Genomic DNA, 21,366 nt, shown 5'->3' on the forward strand with positions numbered 1-21,366 from the left:
AAAGAGTCATTACCCTGTTAAATATCAAATTTCGTAAAGCTATAAACCTCTCCAAAAAATGAAAATTCAAAATGAAAAGAAAGAACTCTGTGTATGAGAGTGAATTAATGATTTTGGCGTGAACAAACCTTGTAATCGTTTCTGATCTCTCAGTGTTTACCTCTCGGGTCTCACAATCTCTTTCTGCTGAAGTGTTACCGGTGCCCAAACCACTGAGCTTTTCCCATCTAACTTAATGGAACTTTAGTGGAAGAACAATGTCAGTGGGCCAGAGAGAATGTCTGTCCATCCTCATGGAGCCGATTGTCAGTTTCCTGTGGGCCAGGGTTATTTGAGCCAGCTGGTCGGCAGGCACCAGGCCACGTTTTACTGAAATCTGGTCACGAACAGAATGCTGCAGGCTACAGTATCTCAACACATCAGCTCTGTGAGACACTGAAATGAGTCTCTGACAGAACTATTCATTTGTAAAGGCGCACTTGTCATATTTACAACATTATTTTCATGAAGGCAGAATGCGATACATTTTTATCTTTAATACAAAATGTTGTAATTCAGCAAGTTATTTCTGAATGATAGTGCAAAACTGAGGACTGGAGTAATGATGCTAAAAATTCAACATTGAATAACAAGAATAAATAGCATTCTAAAATATAGTTGAATCATGCTTGAATTAGGTTGTTTTAACATGAACTAATACTTCACAGAATCACTGATTTAATTTAGTGTGATCAAATAAATATACCCTTGGTGAGCAAAAGAGACTTCTTTTAAATGTCATGTAATCTAAGTTAAATATTGCACCAAAATGTGTTGCAAAAAGCAATAAAATTGTTTATCTTTTAATAATATTATTTTTAATGTTTTATATATTTTTAATAATATTATTTTTTTTATAATATTATTTATATATTTTAAGACCATTTTATGCCACTCATATAATCCAAGTACACACTTTCAAAGAACACATAATAGTTTATTTAAAAAAAAATGCTGGGTTCCACACAATTCCTAAATGTTGTCCCAACACAAATCGATAAAGTTAACAATTTAAGTGGATTGAACATAAAACAATTAAATTGTGCCAAAATATTGTGTTGGTTCAACAAAATATTAAATTAGTTGGAACTATAAGTTGGAATTATTAGTTGGAACAAGCAGCAAATTAAATATTTTCAGTGAATATTTCATACGATTGTAGTATTTTTAGCAACTTAATAATTAGAATGTAAAAACATGTGGTCACAAAAAAAGTGCAAAGTAACAAGAATCAGGTAACGTGTCACAGCGTCAGTACACGGCTTCAATCTTTCGCTTTCACACTTGTTCTTAGTAATTTTAAACCTATTCATGTCAGATTCCCGCGGAAAAAGTGATTGACAGGTGATAATTTGTGTGTAACTTTATTTATTTATTTATGATTTGGTTAAGGGTAAAACAAAGACCATGCGGGTCAGGTGGTTGGAAGGGTAGGCTACAGGTGGTTGGAAGGGTAGGCTACAAATAATTAATTTATTATAAATTAATGACTTATTCATAAATAATTAATTCACTGCTGGCTATGGGGACGATGCCATCATCCATTGTGATGTTTCACATTAGACATCATATCATGCCAAATTGGTTGACATCCACAAACCCTAATATTTACAGTTAAAGTCACAATTATTAGCCCCCCTAAATATGAGCCCCCCTGTATATTTTTCCCCCAATTTCTGTTTAACAGAGAGATGATCTTTACAACATATTTCTAATAGTTTTAATTACTTATTTCTAATAACTGATTTATTTTATCTTTGCCACGATGACAATAAATAATATTTTACTAAATATTTTTCAAGAAAGTTCTATCCAGCTTAAAGTGACATTTAGAGGTTCAACTAGGTTAATTAGGTTAACTAGGCAGGTTAGGGTAATTAGGCAAGTCATTGTATAACAGTGGTTTGTTCTGTAGACTACCGGAAAAAAATTGCATAAAGGGGCTGATAATTTTTACCTTAAAATGGCTTTTAAAAAAATTTAAAACTGCTTTTATTCTAGCCGGAATAAAACAAATAAGACTTTCTCCAGAAGAAAAAATATTATCAGACATTTAAATTTTAATTTCATTTTAATTTCAGATGACGTTGGTCACCCTTTATGTTCAGTCACAACAAATAAAAACTTTTGTTAATCTGACTATCTTCTGTCATTTTATACAGAAGAAAAAACTCTAAACAGCAATATTTGTATTTGAGTTTTTTTTTTTTTTGTTCTCAGAAAATTACATAATAATAATGACTGAAATTTTACCAGTGAAAATGAGAACTGCCTGCTCTTTCACTTTCAAGCCTCAATGTCATAAACCTACAGCTATAAGCCTTTCTGTTTGCTGTAGGACATTTCTAATGCATTAATTGCCTGTGGGTGATAATAACACGGAAGGCCTCCTGCCGTTAATGTGGTGTCTGCCACACACTGACACAGGAAGACACCAGGCACCGGTGAGTCATCATCACCCACGAGCCACACCTGCCAGCTGGGATGCAATCTACCACAGACCCTGGCTTTTCCCCTCAGGCCTCTGCCGCAATAACATATCTGTTCTATGTGCACCTGGGACCGGCACAGAAGTCTTGCTGGAAACTTCTGCTTCTTACATGCCTCAATTACATTAGAGTCTCTCTAAACTAACATCAACCGGTCAGCTCTTGTAAACAGGATGATGGAAAGGGTGCGCTGAATGCAATCAATGTTCATTTGCGAAATCTCTTTGGGCTAATAACGGCTCAATGGCATCTCAATCAGGACGATTTTTCAAAATTTTTACAGTTTTCTAATCACCAAAGAGCGAGCGGTAACTACAGATGCACTTGTCTTGCTTTGACATCAAATACTCATTACGGTGGCATATTGAACAGTAAGCTGCGCTGCCAATGACAAACTGAAATGTGGCTTTGAACTAGAGAGGCTGGGGATGGTCTCATAAACAGCCTGTTCCACACTTTAAAGGAACATTAAACTTTTCTTTGGAAATAGGCTCATTTCAGAGTTAAAGAGTAGAGTGTTAGCAGTTTTAAGGTAAACCTATCCAGCCGATCTCTGGGTCTGACAGGAGCACGTGTAGCTTAGCTTAGCATAAATCATTGAATTGGATTAGACCATTAGAGTTTGATATTTTTTCTATTTAAAGCCTGACTCTTCTTTAGTTAGATTTTGGACTAAAACTGTTTTAATGACCAGGTGCTACCCAGCAGACACAAAAATCATAAGACGTAAATATTTGGTTAGATTTAGATTTTTATTTTGATGTCTAATAACGTTGTGAAATGACGTTGATATTTTGTTGATTTTAGGTTGTACTAGAAAGTGACCAAAATCCAACATCAAGCCAACATCTTAAAACAGGGGTGTCCAAACTCGGTCCTGGAGTGTCAGTGTCCTGTATAGTTTAACTCCAACACACCTGCCTGGAACTTTTTGTATACCTAGAAAGAGCTTAATTAGCCGGTTCAGGTGTGTTTAATTGGGGTTGGAACTATAATATGCAGGACACCGGCCCTCCAGGACCGCGTTTGGACACCCCTGTCTTAAAACAACATCATATTGACGTCAAATACTGACATTTTTGTCAAGTACTGTATGGCAACCAAAATCCAACATCTGATAGACATTATAGTGGTAACGTCCACTCAACATCAAGTTGAAACATCATTTAGATGTTGATATTTGGTTGTTTTTAGGTTGCATTGGAAAGTAACCAAAATGCGCCTGACAATGGTTTCTGACATCAACCCGATTTTTATTAACAAACAAAATGAAGTACAATGTCAATCTGATGTCATGTAGACGTCCTGTACCTGCTGGGTATTTTCTAGGTTGATATGTCTAGGAACTATTAAGCTGGGATGCCGGAAAAAAAAGTTAAATAACGGCTCTTAAATTACAGAAATTTACCATAAAATGATAGGCATTAAATTACAGAAATTTCCTTAAATTTTTATTTCTGGTAAATTTCTGTAATTCAACTTTTGTTATTTTACAGTAAATTTCTGTAATTCAACCTCTGATATTTTACAGTAAATTTATGTAATTTAGCTGCCGTTATTATACATTTTTTTCCGCACCTCAGCTGCTGGAAATAAACCGTAAAATTATGATTTTTTTTTTATGAAGCCAGCTTCATCCAGTTTCTTTTATACAGTTTGCCAATTCAAAAAAAAAAAAAAAAAGATGTTGTCTGGACAAGGTTTATAAGCCACCTCAACATCCATTTAGGCTAGGTATTTTCTAGGTCGATATGGCTAGGAACTTTACTCTCATTCTGGCATCATAATTAAAGAACTTTTTGATCACATACCACAGCGGCAGCAGGCGCGTAGATTATGCTGCACCTAAAAATAGTCCCCTGCTACGTAACAGCACTGCATAATACCCTTTCACCTGCTGCAGCCATGGTAGGGCAGGAAAGTAGCAAGTTTTAATTTTCCATAATCTTAGTACACAATAGAATTAGTCAAGCTTTAAATAGGACCATTTTCAAAACTCTTTTTTAAGTTATTTTTAAGAAAGATGCTAATAATTTAAACCAATTCAATAATTTATGCTAAGCTAAGCTAAGCTAAAAGTGTTTTGCCAGACCCAGAGATTGACTCAATAAATTAAAAAAAGGTAACAACTGTTTAACTCTAGGGTATTTGTAAAATGAGCCTACTTCCAAACAGAAGAAAAAAAAAAGCTGCGAGTTCCTAAAACAGCATCTGAAAACACTGGATGTCTTTGAAAACGTTGCTGTACATAGGGTGCGCTTTGTACTTACAGCAGCTAGAAGATAGGAAGCGGAAGCAAAAAAGCTTGGAAAAGTGGGAATACAGTAGAACGTTTTCATTTGAATGCTTCCTGTCAACATTTAAGGGAATGACAGATTCCACCCTGCCCTTACGGATGAGGCAAATTTCATGAAGAGCCCTCAAAGGCATCTATCAAATTCGCTCTGCATTTTTGGCCCGTAGCATGAAAATAACAAGTTCGGAGATGGCCATCTTGGGTTTCTGTCATTACTCAAGAGGGGGGGACTTGACTAAATACGAAAACGGAGGAAAGGAGAGACCTCTGAGCTGGCTAGCTGCATACGAGTCATATGACACAGCTCAACTCCCTCCAGAGATGTGCTTTAAACTCATTAGAAGGATATGGGTGGCAAAGGCCCACTGCTTGCAGGCATATCAAATAGCTCTGCTGCACATTCATTATGAAGGTTTGGCCTATTATGAGCTCGAAAATGCAGTGCAATGACATATTAATTAATGAGATTTTTCTTCATGCAGATGGAGGACACTATTCTGGAAGGTGTATTTCGCCTCATAATAAACAGAGATTTGAGTTTTCTATAGATAATCACTTCACCTGAAGAAGTGCTAGGCTGCAGATTTGTCCTTTTCTACTGAAGTTACATTTTGTTCTACATTGAACATGGACAGACTGACATGGACATAGTAATTGGATTGTAAATTTGTACAGTCCTGTTAGTCGTGCACACAGGTCATTTTCTCTGAACGCGTCATACACTGCGTAAGAGACGGGTAATAAATCGGTTTGGCGGATAAAATATAAGTGTGCTGAAGAACATGCTGATGTTAAATCCATTTTAACTCTCTAGTCAGCTTAGAAAACAGAGCGAGGCAACTGCTTTTACAGTAATTGGAGTCTGGAGAGAATCTATTATGGCTCTGAGATGGGGAACAGTGGCTGTGGTCCTGCCCACATGTCCCTTATAGCACACCAGTCATCTTCTGTTTCCTACATTTCAACTGTTCAGACCACTAATTGAGGCCCGAGTGCCTTCCATGTGTTACTGTCGTATTATTTATATTATTCTATTCCCTCTCACAACTGACTAGTTATGTAGTTATGAGAGGGATTTTGTTCTTTTTATGAAGCCAGCCTGATCGAGTTCCTTGCAAAGAGTTTGCCAATTTAAAAAAAGAAAGTGTTGCCTAGCCAAGGGTTATAAGTAGGGCCAGACAGAATCTGCGGACATTTTATATTATTTCTGTGGGGAATTTTGTAAAAAAAAAATCTGTGGATTTATGCGGAATAATTTTGGGAGTATCATAACTAAAACCTTATTATATGAAAGAAAAAAGAATACCTTTTTAACTTTTATTTAATGTTTACAGTGCAAATCCAATGAGATCCTTTTTATTTGGTAAACAAAGCAAGTCTCTCATATAATATATTTAATAAAAGACAGAAAATATGACTTTACAAACTGTATTGTAAATAAATCATATGAACACTTTCAAATTAGTCAATAACAATATTGAAATGAATTAAAAAACTGAATAAACACACATTTACTCAAGTAAATAAGCAGAATCAATGATGGGTGAAAAATCTGTGGAAATCTGCGGAATTCTGCACGCACAGATTCTGTGTGTGCATAGTTATAAGCCACCTCAGCATTCATTTAATGGATACCGTAGTAATTCAACAAAGCATAAACAGGCTAGTTCACCCCAAAATGAAAATGTTGTTATAATTTATTCAACCCTCATGTTACTCCAAACCCATACTAAATATGTCCATCTTTGAAATGCAAATGAAGATATTTAAATGAAATCTGAGAGATTTCTGACCATCCTTTAAAAATCCCATTTAACCAAATCTCTGATATCCATTTGAATTGAGTGGCTTAATTCAATTCCTCAAGAGACTTGATCACTGCATTAAATAAGCTTATTCCATTTTGGCTTAACATTGATCAGCAAACAATTTTTACATAATGCAAATCACGATTCTCCCCAAACTCTGAACAGACAACTTAACAAAACAGCAAAGAATGAAAAACAAAATGTTTCTGACAAAAAATGATTTGCTGCAATTCACTATATTATCAATTATTATATTATTCATTAATTTCTATTCATATTTTTTAAAAGCTCAGTTTGAACATAGTAAAAAGTGTTTTCATCCGATTCATCTTTCTTTTTCTCTCACTCTTTCTCAAACACAAATTAATAAACACATGCTAAACATTGTATGTGTGTTTGTATTGAGGACCAATTCAATACAAATAGTTTAATGCCTTTTCTGATAGAAAGGCTGAATATTCAGTTTTAGTGTGCAGTTGACCAGAAGCTGTATAATAATATAATAATATTAACATTAATAACAATAGTGCACTGTGCAATTGCTTTATGTTTTGTCACAATATTACTTATGTCTGAAACCCCAGCACTCAAACTTCTATGTACTATGCTCCAAACAAGTAACTTACCAAGACCAAGAGGGACCTCTGGACATGGTGGTAATGGTTTTGGGGTTGGCGGTGTGTGGTTTGCCTCTGGCTTGGTGCTAGGCAGAAGATGGTCAGCTGTGGCCAAGTAGCTCGCAAAGGTAGTGTTGGGCCTTCCGCTGGAGAAATTGTAGTAATAGTGGTGGGCTCCTCGAGAGTTATTTGCTCCACGGCCATTGTTGAAGCGGCTGAAGATGTCGAAACGCTGGCTGTAGACATCGAAGTAGAGGATCATCATGATGAGGAAGTGCACCAGGCAGAGCAACAGCACAGCCTTGCAAATCCGCTCCAGGGTCCGGCCCAACATCAGCCGGCTCATGGTCAAAGCCACACGGCACGCTCCGCTACACGCATCCGGTCAACGTCACCTCCCCGCACCGCTGAACCCTCCTGGACTGCAATTTACAAATATCACCTACAGAACAAAAGAAAGGTGTGGATGAGACAAACTTCCATGTCCTTCAGCCTAAAGAGATTTCCCAATTCCAAATGAAGAAAGTAAATAGCTTTAAACTGAAGCATTGTGTAGATAAACTGTGTTGTTACATCGTGTTTGGATTCTCTATTGTAAGAGACAATTACCGTACAAACAGTAATTATGCTAATACTATGACAGAGTAGCTTCCTTGTAGCTGTTCTAATACCGCAGTAGCAGATGTGCTTAACATTTGTTTTCTTGAATGCTAAATAATTTACTTATACTGCTTACATCAGTAGCTGTCTACAATGAACATTAAGTAGCAATCTAGGGCAGTGTTTCCCAACTCTGTTGCTGCAGGTACACTAACAGCACATATTTTTTGGACTCTCTTCTTATGTTCTAATGAGCTGATTCAGGTGTGTTTAATTTGGGAGAGTTTGAAAATGTGTACTGTTGGTGTGCCTTCAGGAACAGGGTTGGGAAACACTGATCTATTGTACAAACACAAATGATAGTTCAAAAGCAGTGTTGGGCAACAACGCGTTTCTAGTAAAGTGTTACTATAAAAGGCATTACTTTTGACAGTAAGTAATACTGTAAAACATTACTCTTTAAATGTAGTAACTTAGTTATCTTTACAATATGATGGGTTTGTCCATTACTTGGTAAGTTATTTCATTTTGGCTGCAGTCTAACCCACATCTTCCTGTGAACAGCGGTGACGCATTGTAGGATTGATGGATGCCAACCAACCACCATAAAGAATATGCGTCATGTACTGTATGAGGCACCAAACTGGACAAAAGTCAAGTCTAAATGCGCACAAGATACACTAAGCGCCCTATCATACACCGGGCGAAATGTGGCGCAAGGCGTGACGCAATTGTTTTTTGCGAGTTTCAGCTTGGCGCAAGCGTCGTTTTGACGTTTTGCACCATGCTTTTTAAATAGCAAATGCATTTGCGCTCATATGTGCGCCCATAGACATTCTGGTCTAAAAAGGAATGCGTGTTGAGGTACATTGCTGGCATGTTGCTATTTTGAGAAACTATAATAGATTTTTCAATAGAACAAAACAAAGTCGGTCTATTGTCCAGCGCAGAGCGCGTAAGATGTGCGCCTTGCTTACACATTGCTTAATACACACAAGATGAAGAGCAATACGCAAATATCTTTACATATAAAAATAATTAAAATATTAAGGATATATATATATATATATATATATATATATATATATATATATATATATATATATATATATATGATATAATAAGGATATATATAGGATATAAATATAAAGGATTAAAATATTACAAAACATTTTATTTTCTAGCCTACATAAATATAAAAACCACTGCCTTCATGCCTTCTTCATTTCGGGGGGCTTTTTCAGTTTACTCATGACAATTTGCGTTTGTATAATGTCATTATTATGAGCAGTATTATTTATTATATGCATATTTATATTGGTTTTATTAAAAACAAGCTTAGATTTGCCCACCTGTCAGGTTTTAGATCATTTGGGGGACAGCATGTGTTTTCGGATATAACTCAGGTTTTTGAACACACTTCCTTATTATTGTTCATTTTTTCGTTTGCTGGAAATTAGATTTAGAAATAGTTTTGAAACAAATCTTTGTGCTTAGCAAATAAAATGAATTATTTTTAGGCTAATTGATGTCGTACAAGGTTTCCCTATCCACGAGAGCGAAAGTGAAATTAGATAATGAGGAGGCTTATCTCTCATTCTCGTGCTGTAGGTGCTCTGTTTAACTGTTTTCTTGCTAGTTAAATGCTCAGTTTTTCCACTTACACTTTCGTTCATGTAAATAGCAAATGTGCCATGAGCGAGACGCAACAGACTCTTAAAGGGAATGGGAGATGAGACTCTGATTGGTTTATTCTCAAAACACACCTATAACTCATTAGGAAAATAAGCTCAACCCTTTTAGATCATGTGCCGTGGTATTTTTCCGTCCTTATATTAGCAAAAGTAGATTCTGACACGCCCCTAATGCATTGGTGCACTGCGCTTTGGACTTTGCGCATGGCCAGTAAGATTTTTATTTCTTTTTATTACATTTTTTTTATAGCCCTACACGACAAGCGACAAGAAAGGCATGTTTGTTTGTGATAAAATTTTATATTTCAACCCCTCAACTGTCACCCTACCTTTGAGTTCAGACTTTAAAATGATAGACAATACATATTTTGTCAAGATATGTTCTGTTTTAGGTGACACGGTGGCGCAGCAGGTAGTGCTGTCGCCTCATAGCAAGAAGGTCATTGGTTCGAGCATCGGCTGGGTCAGTTGGCATTTCTGTGTGGAGAATGCATGTTCTCCCCTAGTTTGCGTGGGTAACCTTTAGGTGCTCTGGCTTTCCCCACAAGTCTAAAGACATGCAGTACAGGTAAATCGGGTGAGCTAAAATTATCCATAGTGTATGTATGTGAATGAGAGAGTATGGGTGTTTCCAGAGATGGGTTGCAGCTGGAAGGGCATCCGCTGAGTAAAACGTGCTGGATAAGTTGGCGGTTCATACCGCTGTGGCAAACCCTGATGAATAAAGGGACTAAGCCGAAAAGAAAATGTTCTGTTTTAGACAAAAAGTCCCTTTAAACTCATCTGACACTGGTATCAAAGCTCTGTATGACTCTTTAAGTTACATATAATTATTTTCACTTGTAGGCAACAGCAAAGAAACAGATTATAATCATTAATTTAATCATTAACTAACCATGGACAATTGCGATTCTTCATTATCTGATTTTATCTGAAGGTTATAAAACCCAATAATTATGGAATATGACTGCTTTCTTTGTGCATCACAGATCTATGGTCATTATTGTTATTTATATAGCTAAAAGCAGCATACAATTAACACTGGCATCCCTTACCTGCATCTTTATTTTACAAAGCACAATTGTTAAACAAAGTCACTTTCAAACCCCATTAAAAATGCTAACCAAAAACTAAATACATCCAAGACAATGTAATTTGCACAGCAACAGTAAAACTACACGCTTTCTCAGGTTTAATTGGGATAAACTAGAAAACACTTAATGGCTGTCCAAATCTTGCTGGGAGCAATTACAGCACGTGCGGCTTTTCCAATCAACCCTAAGTGTAAAAGGCCAAAGGCAAGAAAGTTTACACAGCAACAGACTCCAGCCTGAAGTCGGAGGAGACCTGCGGCTAATTTCTCCCTCTCGCTGGATGGGAAAGCCGATTGATTTCACACATGACCAGGTGTTGAAAGCTCCCCCGCGGCAGTTCGGATGGAGGGGCTCACATCAGCAACTAGCAAACGCTAAAGCCAGCCATGTGGAGGAGGAAACACAAGATTTACAGTTCTCTCAACACCTGCAGCGACTAGGCCCCTATAACTACACCTCACCTGCACCCCGTCCAATACCCTACATCGCATATGTGACTCCTCTGCAATAACCATCATCAGCACAAGGTAGGAAAAAACAGTTTTTGACACAATTCACACGCCTTAGCCTGGTTTGAGCTCCTTTAGGGAATCACTCAACACTCACCAACCCCCATAATGAATCACACCGCCAGTCACAGACACAGGAACAAGCCAAAAATACTGTTACCGAGAGGTGGGAAAAGAGGTAAGATACAAAATAAGAACAGAAGATGACTGTGGGGGCTGTCACAAAAAGGGAAATGAGGTGCAAGGAGTCAACGGACAGAAAAAAAGATGACAACAGTAGAGAGAAAGAGAGACTATCATCAGGTTTTCCTCATACTGTAGTAAATAAATGGCTTTGTAACCAAGGTTTGTTTTTGTTTGCAGATTAGGGTCCCTTTATTTAAAAATAATAATAATAACTCTATGTAAATGATATATTTAAACATTCTTGTCTCTCTCTCTCTGTACCATACCCGTCAACCCTCCAGGATTCTCCTGTATTTTACCATTCAATCCCGCTATTATCCTTTTAAAGTATTTCCCATATTTCGCCCTTATTTTTAATCTTTCTATCTTTCTTTCATCTTTATTTTTTATCTTTCTATATCACAAATGTGTTATAATTGCAAGAGCTGTTCAAGAGAATTAAACGTTTGCTTTCTTTTAGCTTGAAAGCACGTTAAAATTAATATTACAGGGTTCATACACATTTTACTACTAAAATTCCATGACTTTTCCATGATTTTTCTAAGACTTTCAAGTAAATTTTCATGACCTAATGTTTCATGCAATGTCTACATATGTGTGGTAAAAGAAAAGCAATGCTTGTTCAACTTTATTACAGCATATTGTAAAACAGGCAACAATTTATTTAGTTCCAATTTATATTTATATCTATGTAAAACTGATTCAGATAATGCTTACACCGCACTAATAATGTGAGAGTATGTGATTGGCCAAGGACAGAAAAGAGGAAAATAACCTATATTCAAGTATACAGATATTTGTTTTCCTTGACTTTTCCAAAACTTTGTGGTTTTTTCAGATTTTCCTTAATTTTTCCTGGCCTGGAAAATGCCATGTCAAACTTCCATGACTTTTCCAGGTTTTTCATGACCGTATAAACCCTGGTATTAAAACAGCCACATTTACTTCAACGCCCTTCCTATATCTGAATCAGTCAATTCATGTAACAGAAGTTTCTATACTGAAGAAAACCTGACGAAAACTAAATAAAAATTAAGTGATGATGACGACAACTATAATAAAAATATACTGACATTTTTGTTGACTATTAAAAATGAAACAACAATGTGATTGATGTTTTTTTGGAAAATATTCATTCAAAATAATCTTGGTGTGTGATTCATCACACACACACGCACACACACACACACACACACACACACACGCACACACACACACATTTGAAAAGTAACTAGTCCACTGGTGATTATCATGTGGATTGATTGCCGATACATAATTTTACTTATGATATAAATAAACAATGCATTTTCAATTTTCAATGCAATTTTTGGTCTTTAATTGAAAAGCTATATTTTATATTTTATAAGAAGTTATATTTTAGAAAATATAGAAGAATATTTTATAAAAAATAAATGCATACAATACTGTATGTAATTAAATTACACTAAAATTAAATTAAATATATATTAGTCAACTAAATCTACATTGGATTTAGTTGATTAAAATCTTGTGAAATTTAGTTGACTAAAACTAAAATGATTCAGAACACTAAAATAAGACTAAAACGAGGGGTGTCGCTATACCCCATTTACTGGGGCACATTAAACAAAGTTTAAATAATATATAATATATATATTTTTTTTTTTTTTTTTTTGAGTAAGAGCTTTATATCTAGCAAAGCCCCTGACTAAAACTAGTCCGAAATAAGTACAAGTATATAAGGAGGGGAGGGGGGCATATTTTTAAATCCCACAGTTGACAGGTATGCTCTGTAAGCAGCTTGACTCCATGTGTGTTGCCAGATCTTGTTAAAAACAGCAAGTAAGAACAAGCTCATAATGAATTTTTATGCAAATGAGTAATCTTTAAAAAAGGCCACACGCTAGAATATCGCAATCTGCACCAGCCCACTTTATTTATTCCATCAACTGGTATGCTTAAGCCCAAATACGCTTTATAAGCATCACTTATAATACACGGACTTGGCAACACTTCAGGTAAAGGCTTAGCAAACAGTCTTACAGGCATATACAAAACATGATGTTTCTGTCAATGGCGGTTTAGTTAAAAATCGCCCACCATTGGTTTTGTTCACTGTGAATACTAAATGGCAATAAGCCAGAATGCTGCTATTGTTAGCTTAGTGTTAATCATTGCAGTTTTGCACAGACACAAAATGACAATTTAGGGGATTATTCAGGTATTAAAATGTGGTTGCCACTCTTTAAACATTACAGTGTATGGGGTAAACATACACTTTGTTTGATTGCTTGGTAACTGTCATATACATGTCAAGTTTGATGAAAAAAATAAATAGGTAACACTTTAATTTAAGGTGAGGTAATTACATGTTTTATGCACTTACAATAGTAATTACAATGAATTATACATGCAGTACAAGTAACTAACCCTAAACATAACCCACGTAACCCCAACCATTTAGAAAGTACATTTAGTTAATTAATATGACTCAGCAGTTAAATAAACACTGTAACTATGTCACCTTAAAATAGAGTGTAAAAAAAAATGTTTATATGGGCGTACAAGCCTGAATTAGGGCGACGCAGTAGCGCAGTGGGTAGCACGTTCGCCTCACAGCAAGAAGGTCGCTGGGTCGCTGGTTCGATCCTTGGCTCAGTTGGCATTTCTGTGTGGAGTTTGCATGCTCCGGTTTCCCCCACAGTCCAAAAACATGCAGTACAGGTGAATTGGGTAGGCTAAATTGTCCGTAGTGTATGAGTGTGTGTGTGTGTGTTTGTGTGTGGATGTTTCCCAGAAAACTTGCTAGATAAGTTGGCGGTTCATTCCGCTGTGGCGACCCCGGATTAATAAAGGGACTAAGCCGACAAGAAAATGAATGTATGAATTGAACCGTTCAGTTCACATTGATTTAATTAACATTTTTGTCCTAAAGTGTAAGTTCACCCAAAGACAAAAATTATGTTATTAATTACTTAAGTAATTTCAAATCCCTGAGACCTTTGTTTGTCTTTGTAACACATATTAAGATATTTTAGGTGAAATTCGACAACAATATTGGCAACAGTCACAACCCATTAGAGAAAGGCACCAAAAAACATTCTCAAAACAGTCCAAGTGTCTTTAATGGTACAATATGAATATTTTTAAGCTACGAGAAAACTTTTGTGCACTCATATAATACAAAAATAACAACTAATAGAAAACATTTGTGCACATATAATTCAAAAATAACTACTTTATTCAATAGTTCCTTCTCCTCAGTGTCAAAATAGGGTGCACGTTTTTAAACACAAAAAGTCATGTGTGGGCATCCAGGTATACATCACTGCACAATACAAATCAACGCGTGCAATTTACTTACACTGAGAAATAGAAATTGTTAAAAATAAAATCAATATTTTTATTTTATGTGCTTTATAATATACTGAGTGAAACAATGAAAGCATATAGTCTGTTTTGAGAATGTTTATGGTACCTTTCTGGACTTTAAACGAGTCAGGAAACTGTCTATGGAGGATGAGGAAGCTGTCAGATTTCACCTAAAATATCTTCATTTGTGTTCCAAACACGAACAAAAGTCTCAGGGGTTTCGAACAACTTGAGTAATTAATAAGAATTATATTTCTTGAGTGAACCAACCCTTTAATGTTTTGAAGAATTTTGGATAATCATATTTTATACTGCCTGACAAAAGTCTAGTCGCCTATCCACGTTTTAGAAACAACAAATAATAACTTGATTTAGTTGATTATTTGGTATCAAAAATGGCTTATATGAAAGGCAAAGGCCTCTAGATTACGCTTATTTGACCAAAATAAAATACGATCATGCCTTGATTTTTAAATATTTAATTACGACAGTAAGGTCTGACTTTGCTTAGACAAAAGTATTGCCACTTAACAGAAATAATGTACAGTAAAGAATATAAAGTCATATTGCAGTGGAAAAAGAATTAATAAAGTCATCTGGAAAGGCAAAGAAAGCATTATTGCACGACTTCCAGAGTTCATTAAGATTCTTTGTATTCATCTTCTGCCTCCTCCTTCATCTTAGCCAAGGCATGCTTAACAATGTTCATGTCTGCTGACTGGGCTGGCCAATCCTGGGGCACCTTGACCTTCTTTGCTTTCAGGAACTATGATGTGGAGGCTGAAGTATGAGAAGGAGCGCTATCCTGCTGAAGAATTTGCCCTTTCCTGTGGTTTGTAGTGTAATGGGCTGCACAAATGTCTTGATACCTCAGGCTGTTGATGTTGCCATCCACTCTGCAGATCTCTTGCATGCCCCTATACTGAATGTAACCCCAACCCATGATTTTTCCTTCACCAAACTTGACTGATTTCTGTGGGAATCTTGGGTCCATGCAGGTTCCGATAGGTCTTCTGCTGTATTTGTGATGTTTGGGATGCAGTTTAACCAAAGATTCATTGGAAAAATCTACCTTCGGCCACTTTTCCAAATGATCAACTAGAAGTCAAATTATTATTTGTTGCTCTTACAACTGGGATTGACGACACAATTTTGCCAGGTAGTGTATATGGAAAGAAAAAAAAGCTTTCAGATGAGAATAATATTTGTGTTCTAAAGACAAACAAATTTCGTATGGTTTTACAACAACATCCAACGACATAATTTTCAGTTTGAGGTGAACCCCCTAAAAATAATAATAACTTTTTTTTCACCTTCTTTGACAAAGTGTTTAGTACTTGCAATTTAGAATATTCTTTTTTACTTACAACAAGAGACTCTTAGAATCCCTTGCTGTAATTATAACATTTCCTGTGATCATTCAGGTTAACGGCCACAGAAAACCAATGGAGGCTGCTGATTCTGCCGTGCGCATCTTCCTCTGGAGCTTGAGCTGTGGGTGGATGTTTCAGCACAGTAATGCTCCTTAATATAGGACATCAATATAAGACTAACCCAATCAGACTGAGGTCACTCTAAGTTGCTACTCCATTGATATATGGCTTTCGCTCAAATCCACATTTGCAAGCTCCTTTCGCCGTCTCTCAAACTTTACTCTCATCTATAATCTAAAATAGGAAGCATACTTGCAAGTTTGTCTCAAAGAATATATTGTAGACTGAAGTCCCAGTACCAAAGCTACTGAAATATTCATCACAGCTCCGAGGGCCTTGTAGAAGAAGAAGACCCCCTTGGCAAAATTTTGAGCAGAAAGTCTTTTTCTTCCAAAGTTCTTAATACCGCACAAAGACAAATGACTTCTTCAGCTTGACTTCTTACCGATCAGACAGAACAAAGCTTTTTATCAAAGCACTTTTCCAGCTAAATTTCAACTTTCATTCTGGGAAAAAAAAGCAATCTAAAGTGACAATAAAATCAATTAGCAAGGTAATTCCAACCAACTACTCTTCAAAAGCTATCTAATCAATTCTTCAGTAAATGGAAGAATACCATATACTCAAATTCTAGCTCATTAATTTAGTATATCCACTTAACTGTAATATTATTCACACTCTCAAAAAAGGACTTACTATGCATACACTGGTCCTCAAAGCCTCGGTTGAAAAAGCCAATGTTAATGAGGTTACATTTTTTTGAACACTCCGCGAGTTAGCAATTTGGGTCTCTATTAAGTCAGGATCAATAATAATTTAAGACCCTGAATCAAATACCGTCCACATTAGAGAAACATAATACAAAAAGATAGACACTAGCCGAAACGCGAGCAGCAAAGGCCGACCCATAACAGAATTACCCAGAAATATGGGGCTAATGAATATTTTACATCCCACCTATGTCATAAACTATTGGGTGAAAAAAGCATGGTTTTACATCAGCACAAGGGAATCCATTAAACAAACTGGCAACAAAATGTGTACAGCATCTATACGCTTAATTTTTTATAACCCACAGGCCAAACCGTGGCACTTTCTTGGTTTGTATTATTCATGTTGCGTGGCCTTCAACCCAGCATTCACTATATAATCAAATGTTAACTAAACAGTACAAAGATGAAAGCGTATTTCCAGTGCATGCCATACAAAATCTGCTATGTACAATTATAATGATCTTAAATGATAGTCAAGTACTATTAAGCAGCCTATTTTCGTTATAAAAAAAGAATGGTTATAGTCACATATAGGATGTCACAGACATACAAAAGAGCAAATTACAGGACTGGAATCTCAGAATGTAAACACTGTATAATCACTTTATAACACTGTAACATACAATGTAAAAGAATTTGGCAAATGTTAGATAAATGAGAAGTAGAGCTCTTTTAATTTATGATGAATGAACTGGATTTGAACCAAAAAAAAATTCTCTGAATTACTCGGATGCAGCTGTATAAAATGCAATGATGCATAAATGCAGTAGTTGTAACTGTAAAATGATACAAATCGTAGTTTCATGGTTTTAATCAGTTAGAAAAGACTTTAAATATTATAAATGTAATTCATAAGCTTTTTTCCAAAAAGAAATTCATATTTTTTACACTGTGCATCAAGTCAGCATCAGAATGAAGTCTGATGGATCATGTGACGTTGAATTCAACTCAGTGTGCAATTTATACATTGACTTATAGAGGGGGATCAATAGTTTTTTTTCTGTAATGGTCATTCATTCATTCGTTTTTTTCTTTTTGACTTAATCCCTTTATTAATCTGGGGTCATCAGCATCTTTGGTTAAGGAATGAGTTGAAATAAAATTTCAGTCCAAAAACAGGATGAGGAGCCTTCAGCACATAATCATTCTCAGTCTCAGTGCTGCAAGTGGAAATGCAGAGGAAGTTCAGAATATAAAACAGCTGAAGATGGTGTACTTATGTTCACTAAGAGGATAAACTGAGACTCTTTCATTTAAAGAAGAACTTAAAAACACTTGGTAGACTGAGAAAATTGCACAAATAATAGTAGTTTTAAATGGATTGCTGATGTAGAAATAAGACAATAAGAAAATAGAAAATAAGACATTAACTACATTAACTGGACTGACACAGTTTTAATTTACTACAACTTCTATGTTAAGCTGCTTTGACAATCTACATAGAAATAAAATAAATGTGAATTAAAATAAGTACAGTAGCGATTCCTACAAGGAAGTCAGTTTGATGGTGAGAGGTTTGATTGAATGGGCCTAGTGATGGAAAGTTTGCAAAGAAATGTCATGCTTCCTTGTAAAAGTATTTTGTATATTTTCAAAATACAAAATAAAGTATTTAATTTTGATACTTGTTGTGGCTACTGTTTTTGTAGTTTATTTTGATTAATGTAAAACTGAGGTATTTGGTATTTTATTTTAAAATACATTTCAATGTATTTTGCCCATGCCAGGCTGCAACAAATAATATACAAGAAAGGTCTATTAGTGCCCAAGATCTGCCAGTTTAAGACTGCCCAATTAATATTTTCATATTAATATTATAAGGCGCAATCATACAATCACAATGATATGAACCACAATGTTGTCAAATGTATATTTATATTATATATTATTTTAATTACTTATATTATTATTAAAGATAATAGTTGAAGCAAATCATTTCTAACTTGTCAAAATGCTGTCCCCAAACACATCTTGTTTTGAGATCTTCAGTGTTAATTAAGGTGGTCAAACAAACCTAAACCCCCCTTTAATTTGCACCCTGATGCAACTTAAATAAATACAAATGAAAACCAACCCATAAATGCTATCCAAGTATAAACAACAATAAACAATCATTTTCCATACAGTAGGAACCGAAGGACAACATGCACGCCACAAACCAAACAATGAATGGCTATTTAAGGCTCCTATTCATGATCTGGCGAAAAATAATTGTGCCATACTATGTGTCCTTAATGAAGAATAAAACCGCAGAGCAACAGCTCACATAGAAAAAAAAAACAGGTGAAGCTCTGCATGAGTAACTCAATAAAGAAACATCTGGATGAGTGGGAGGATGAACTTGCGCCTCAGAAAGCACATCTGTATTAGAAAATGGCAGATTCAGATTCATCTCCCACTGAATAAAGCTTCCAGCAATGTATTAATCACTCCATAGTGCTCTCTTTTGTACACAGTTGTAACTTCCATATGCGATCGCCACATTAAAATGGACAGAGCGCAGAGATCTGGGAGATTTAGGTGGGCAGCCGCTCTGGTTTCAACATAATTCACAATGACATTAATGGCTGCGGTCCACAAAAGACTCATCAGTCATCTATTTACAAACTGATAGCGAGATGGAGGCATAAATGTGAGATTTAATGGTTCCGAAGTCACAGATTCTCACTCTGGTCAAATGACAGCTTGTATTGGGAGCTTTAATTGATAAACATGAATGTGCCAGAACGCATTTGGGTGATTCTTCAATTAGAAAGCCCTTTGAAATCTTTTGAACAAATGAAGCTTCGCATGCCCTTGATTAAAAACAAGAACATTGTGACTGATATATTAATGACATTTTGGGAGAAATAAGTCTTAAACTTGCAAACACAATATGAGCTGGTTGTCAGTTTAATTTGAATATTTATAATTGATTATAACAATAATAACAATCAGGGCTTGACATTAACACCCACCAACCTGCCAAATGCAGGAAAAAAGTGTTGCATGCATAACTGATGCAAGCAATTGATTTGTGTTGAATTTAAACAAAAAAAAATACGTTTAATAATGTTCAACTTAATTTGTTTAAATTTAGCCCAAATAAATTGTTTACAACCACTTAACGTAAAAATATTGAGTAAATCCAAGGAATCATCTTTGAAAAAAAAATGTCAGTGTAGATTTCAGCTGTGGCGAGTTGGAGAGTCACTCTTATTAGCCAATTTGTCTGGTAAATATTATTTTTAAATTAAAGTTTTTTAAAAAGCGAAGTTTAAAAATAAGATTGCCCAATGAGGGGCCAGCGTAAGAGATGACAATAATAACTGTGCTCCATGAGTAAAAGAAATCAGGTAAATACCGAATGAGAGGGACATGTACTTTGAGGGACAGGCAATCCTGACGCAATGACGAGGGTTTCAGTGTCAAGGCTGATTTCAGGTGGTGTGATGCGTGCAAAAGTATTTGAAATGAATTAAAATGTATTTTAACATAAAATAAGAAATACCTTAATTTTAGGTGTATCAAAATAAACTACGAAATACAGTAGCCACAACGTGTATCAAAATAACATACAGTATTTTTTTTTTTTAAATACTACAAAATACTTTAACAAAGATGCATGGCATTTCTCTGCAAATCTTCCATCAATTAAACCTATTCAATCAATCCCTTCCCCATTAAACTGACTTAGTTAAGTAACGATTTTTGATAGCAAATGTGGCCAGTAAAATAGCCATCATCTCTGTACAATGATTATTCAACCTCTCATATTTTAAAAGTGTATTAAATGAAAAGTTAATTTACATTTTTTGTTTACAGAATTATTAAGAAATCATTTTTTTCCAATTGAACTCTTCAATGCTCAGTGTAAAAACTGTATTAGGAGTTTTTGGTTATTAAATTTTTGTGTTTCATTTGTTGTGACATCTTAAGGGTTACATCTGTCCTCTTCATTAACTATACAGTTTACCTACTGATAAACAACAGGCCAAGTATTGTAGGAATCGCCACTGTAGGACTTATATTTAGGTTGTTTGTTTTAATGACAAACATTTGGCATCAGTAATCCATCTAAAACTATTTGTACAGTAAACTCTTTCTCCTAGAATTTTTGTCCATTCTTTTTTAAATAAAAGAGTCAATAACATCCAACGCACCAATCAGAGGGTGCATTCATATGATGTCTTGATGTAGATTTCTTACAAAGCATTTTACAGTATTTTAAAATACAAAAATACAAGACACTAAAATATTTTGATACAAAATATTAAGCCATTTTCATCAGCCCTACCAAATAAAAACTACAAAATGTTATTTTGTATTTAAAATATGGATTTAAAATAAATGTATAATGTATAATAAATACTGCCCATCACTGCACAAGTATTTAACAGTTTAAAAAAGAATCAGTTCCTTGCAAGAAGCATCTGAGCCTGAAAACGTAACTGGTGTGAATGGTTCTCTTTTAAATAGACTGGACAAAAAGCGACAC

General features: G+C 35.3%; 1 protein-coding gene across 2 annotated transcripts in view; it reads right to left on the minus strand.

Moving 5' to 3' along the window:
• Window positions 1-21,366, minus strand: part of b4galt2 (beta-1,4-galactosyltransferase 2) — a 201,162-nt gene that overhangs the window by 162,385 nt on the left and 17,411 nt on the right. Inside the window, exon 2 of one of the 2 annotated variants that reach the window (XM_087238548.1) lies at window positions 7,259-7,691. In XM_087238548.1, the coding sequence (XP_087094674.1) occupies window positions 7,259-7,595 (337 nt within the window). In that variant the 5' untranslated portion in view covers window positions 7,596-7,691. Of the gene's footprint in view, window positions 1-7,258; window positions 7,692-21,366 lie in introns of those variants that run through there. The other variant, NM_001128385.1, reaches the window with a different exon arrangement.

This window comes from Danio rerio, chromosome 2, assembly GCF_052040795.2.
Source record: "Danio rerio strain M-AB ecotype USA chromosome 2, GRCz13ab, whole genome shotgun sequence".
NCBI lineage: Eukaryota > Metazoa > Chordata > Actinopteri > Cypriniformes > Danionidae > Danio > Danio rerio.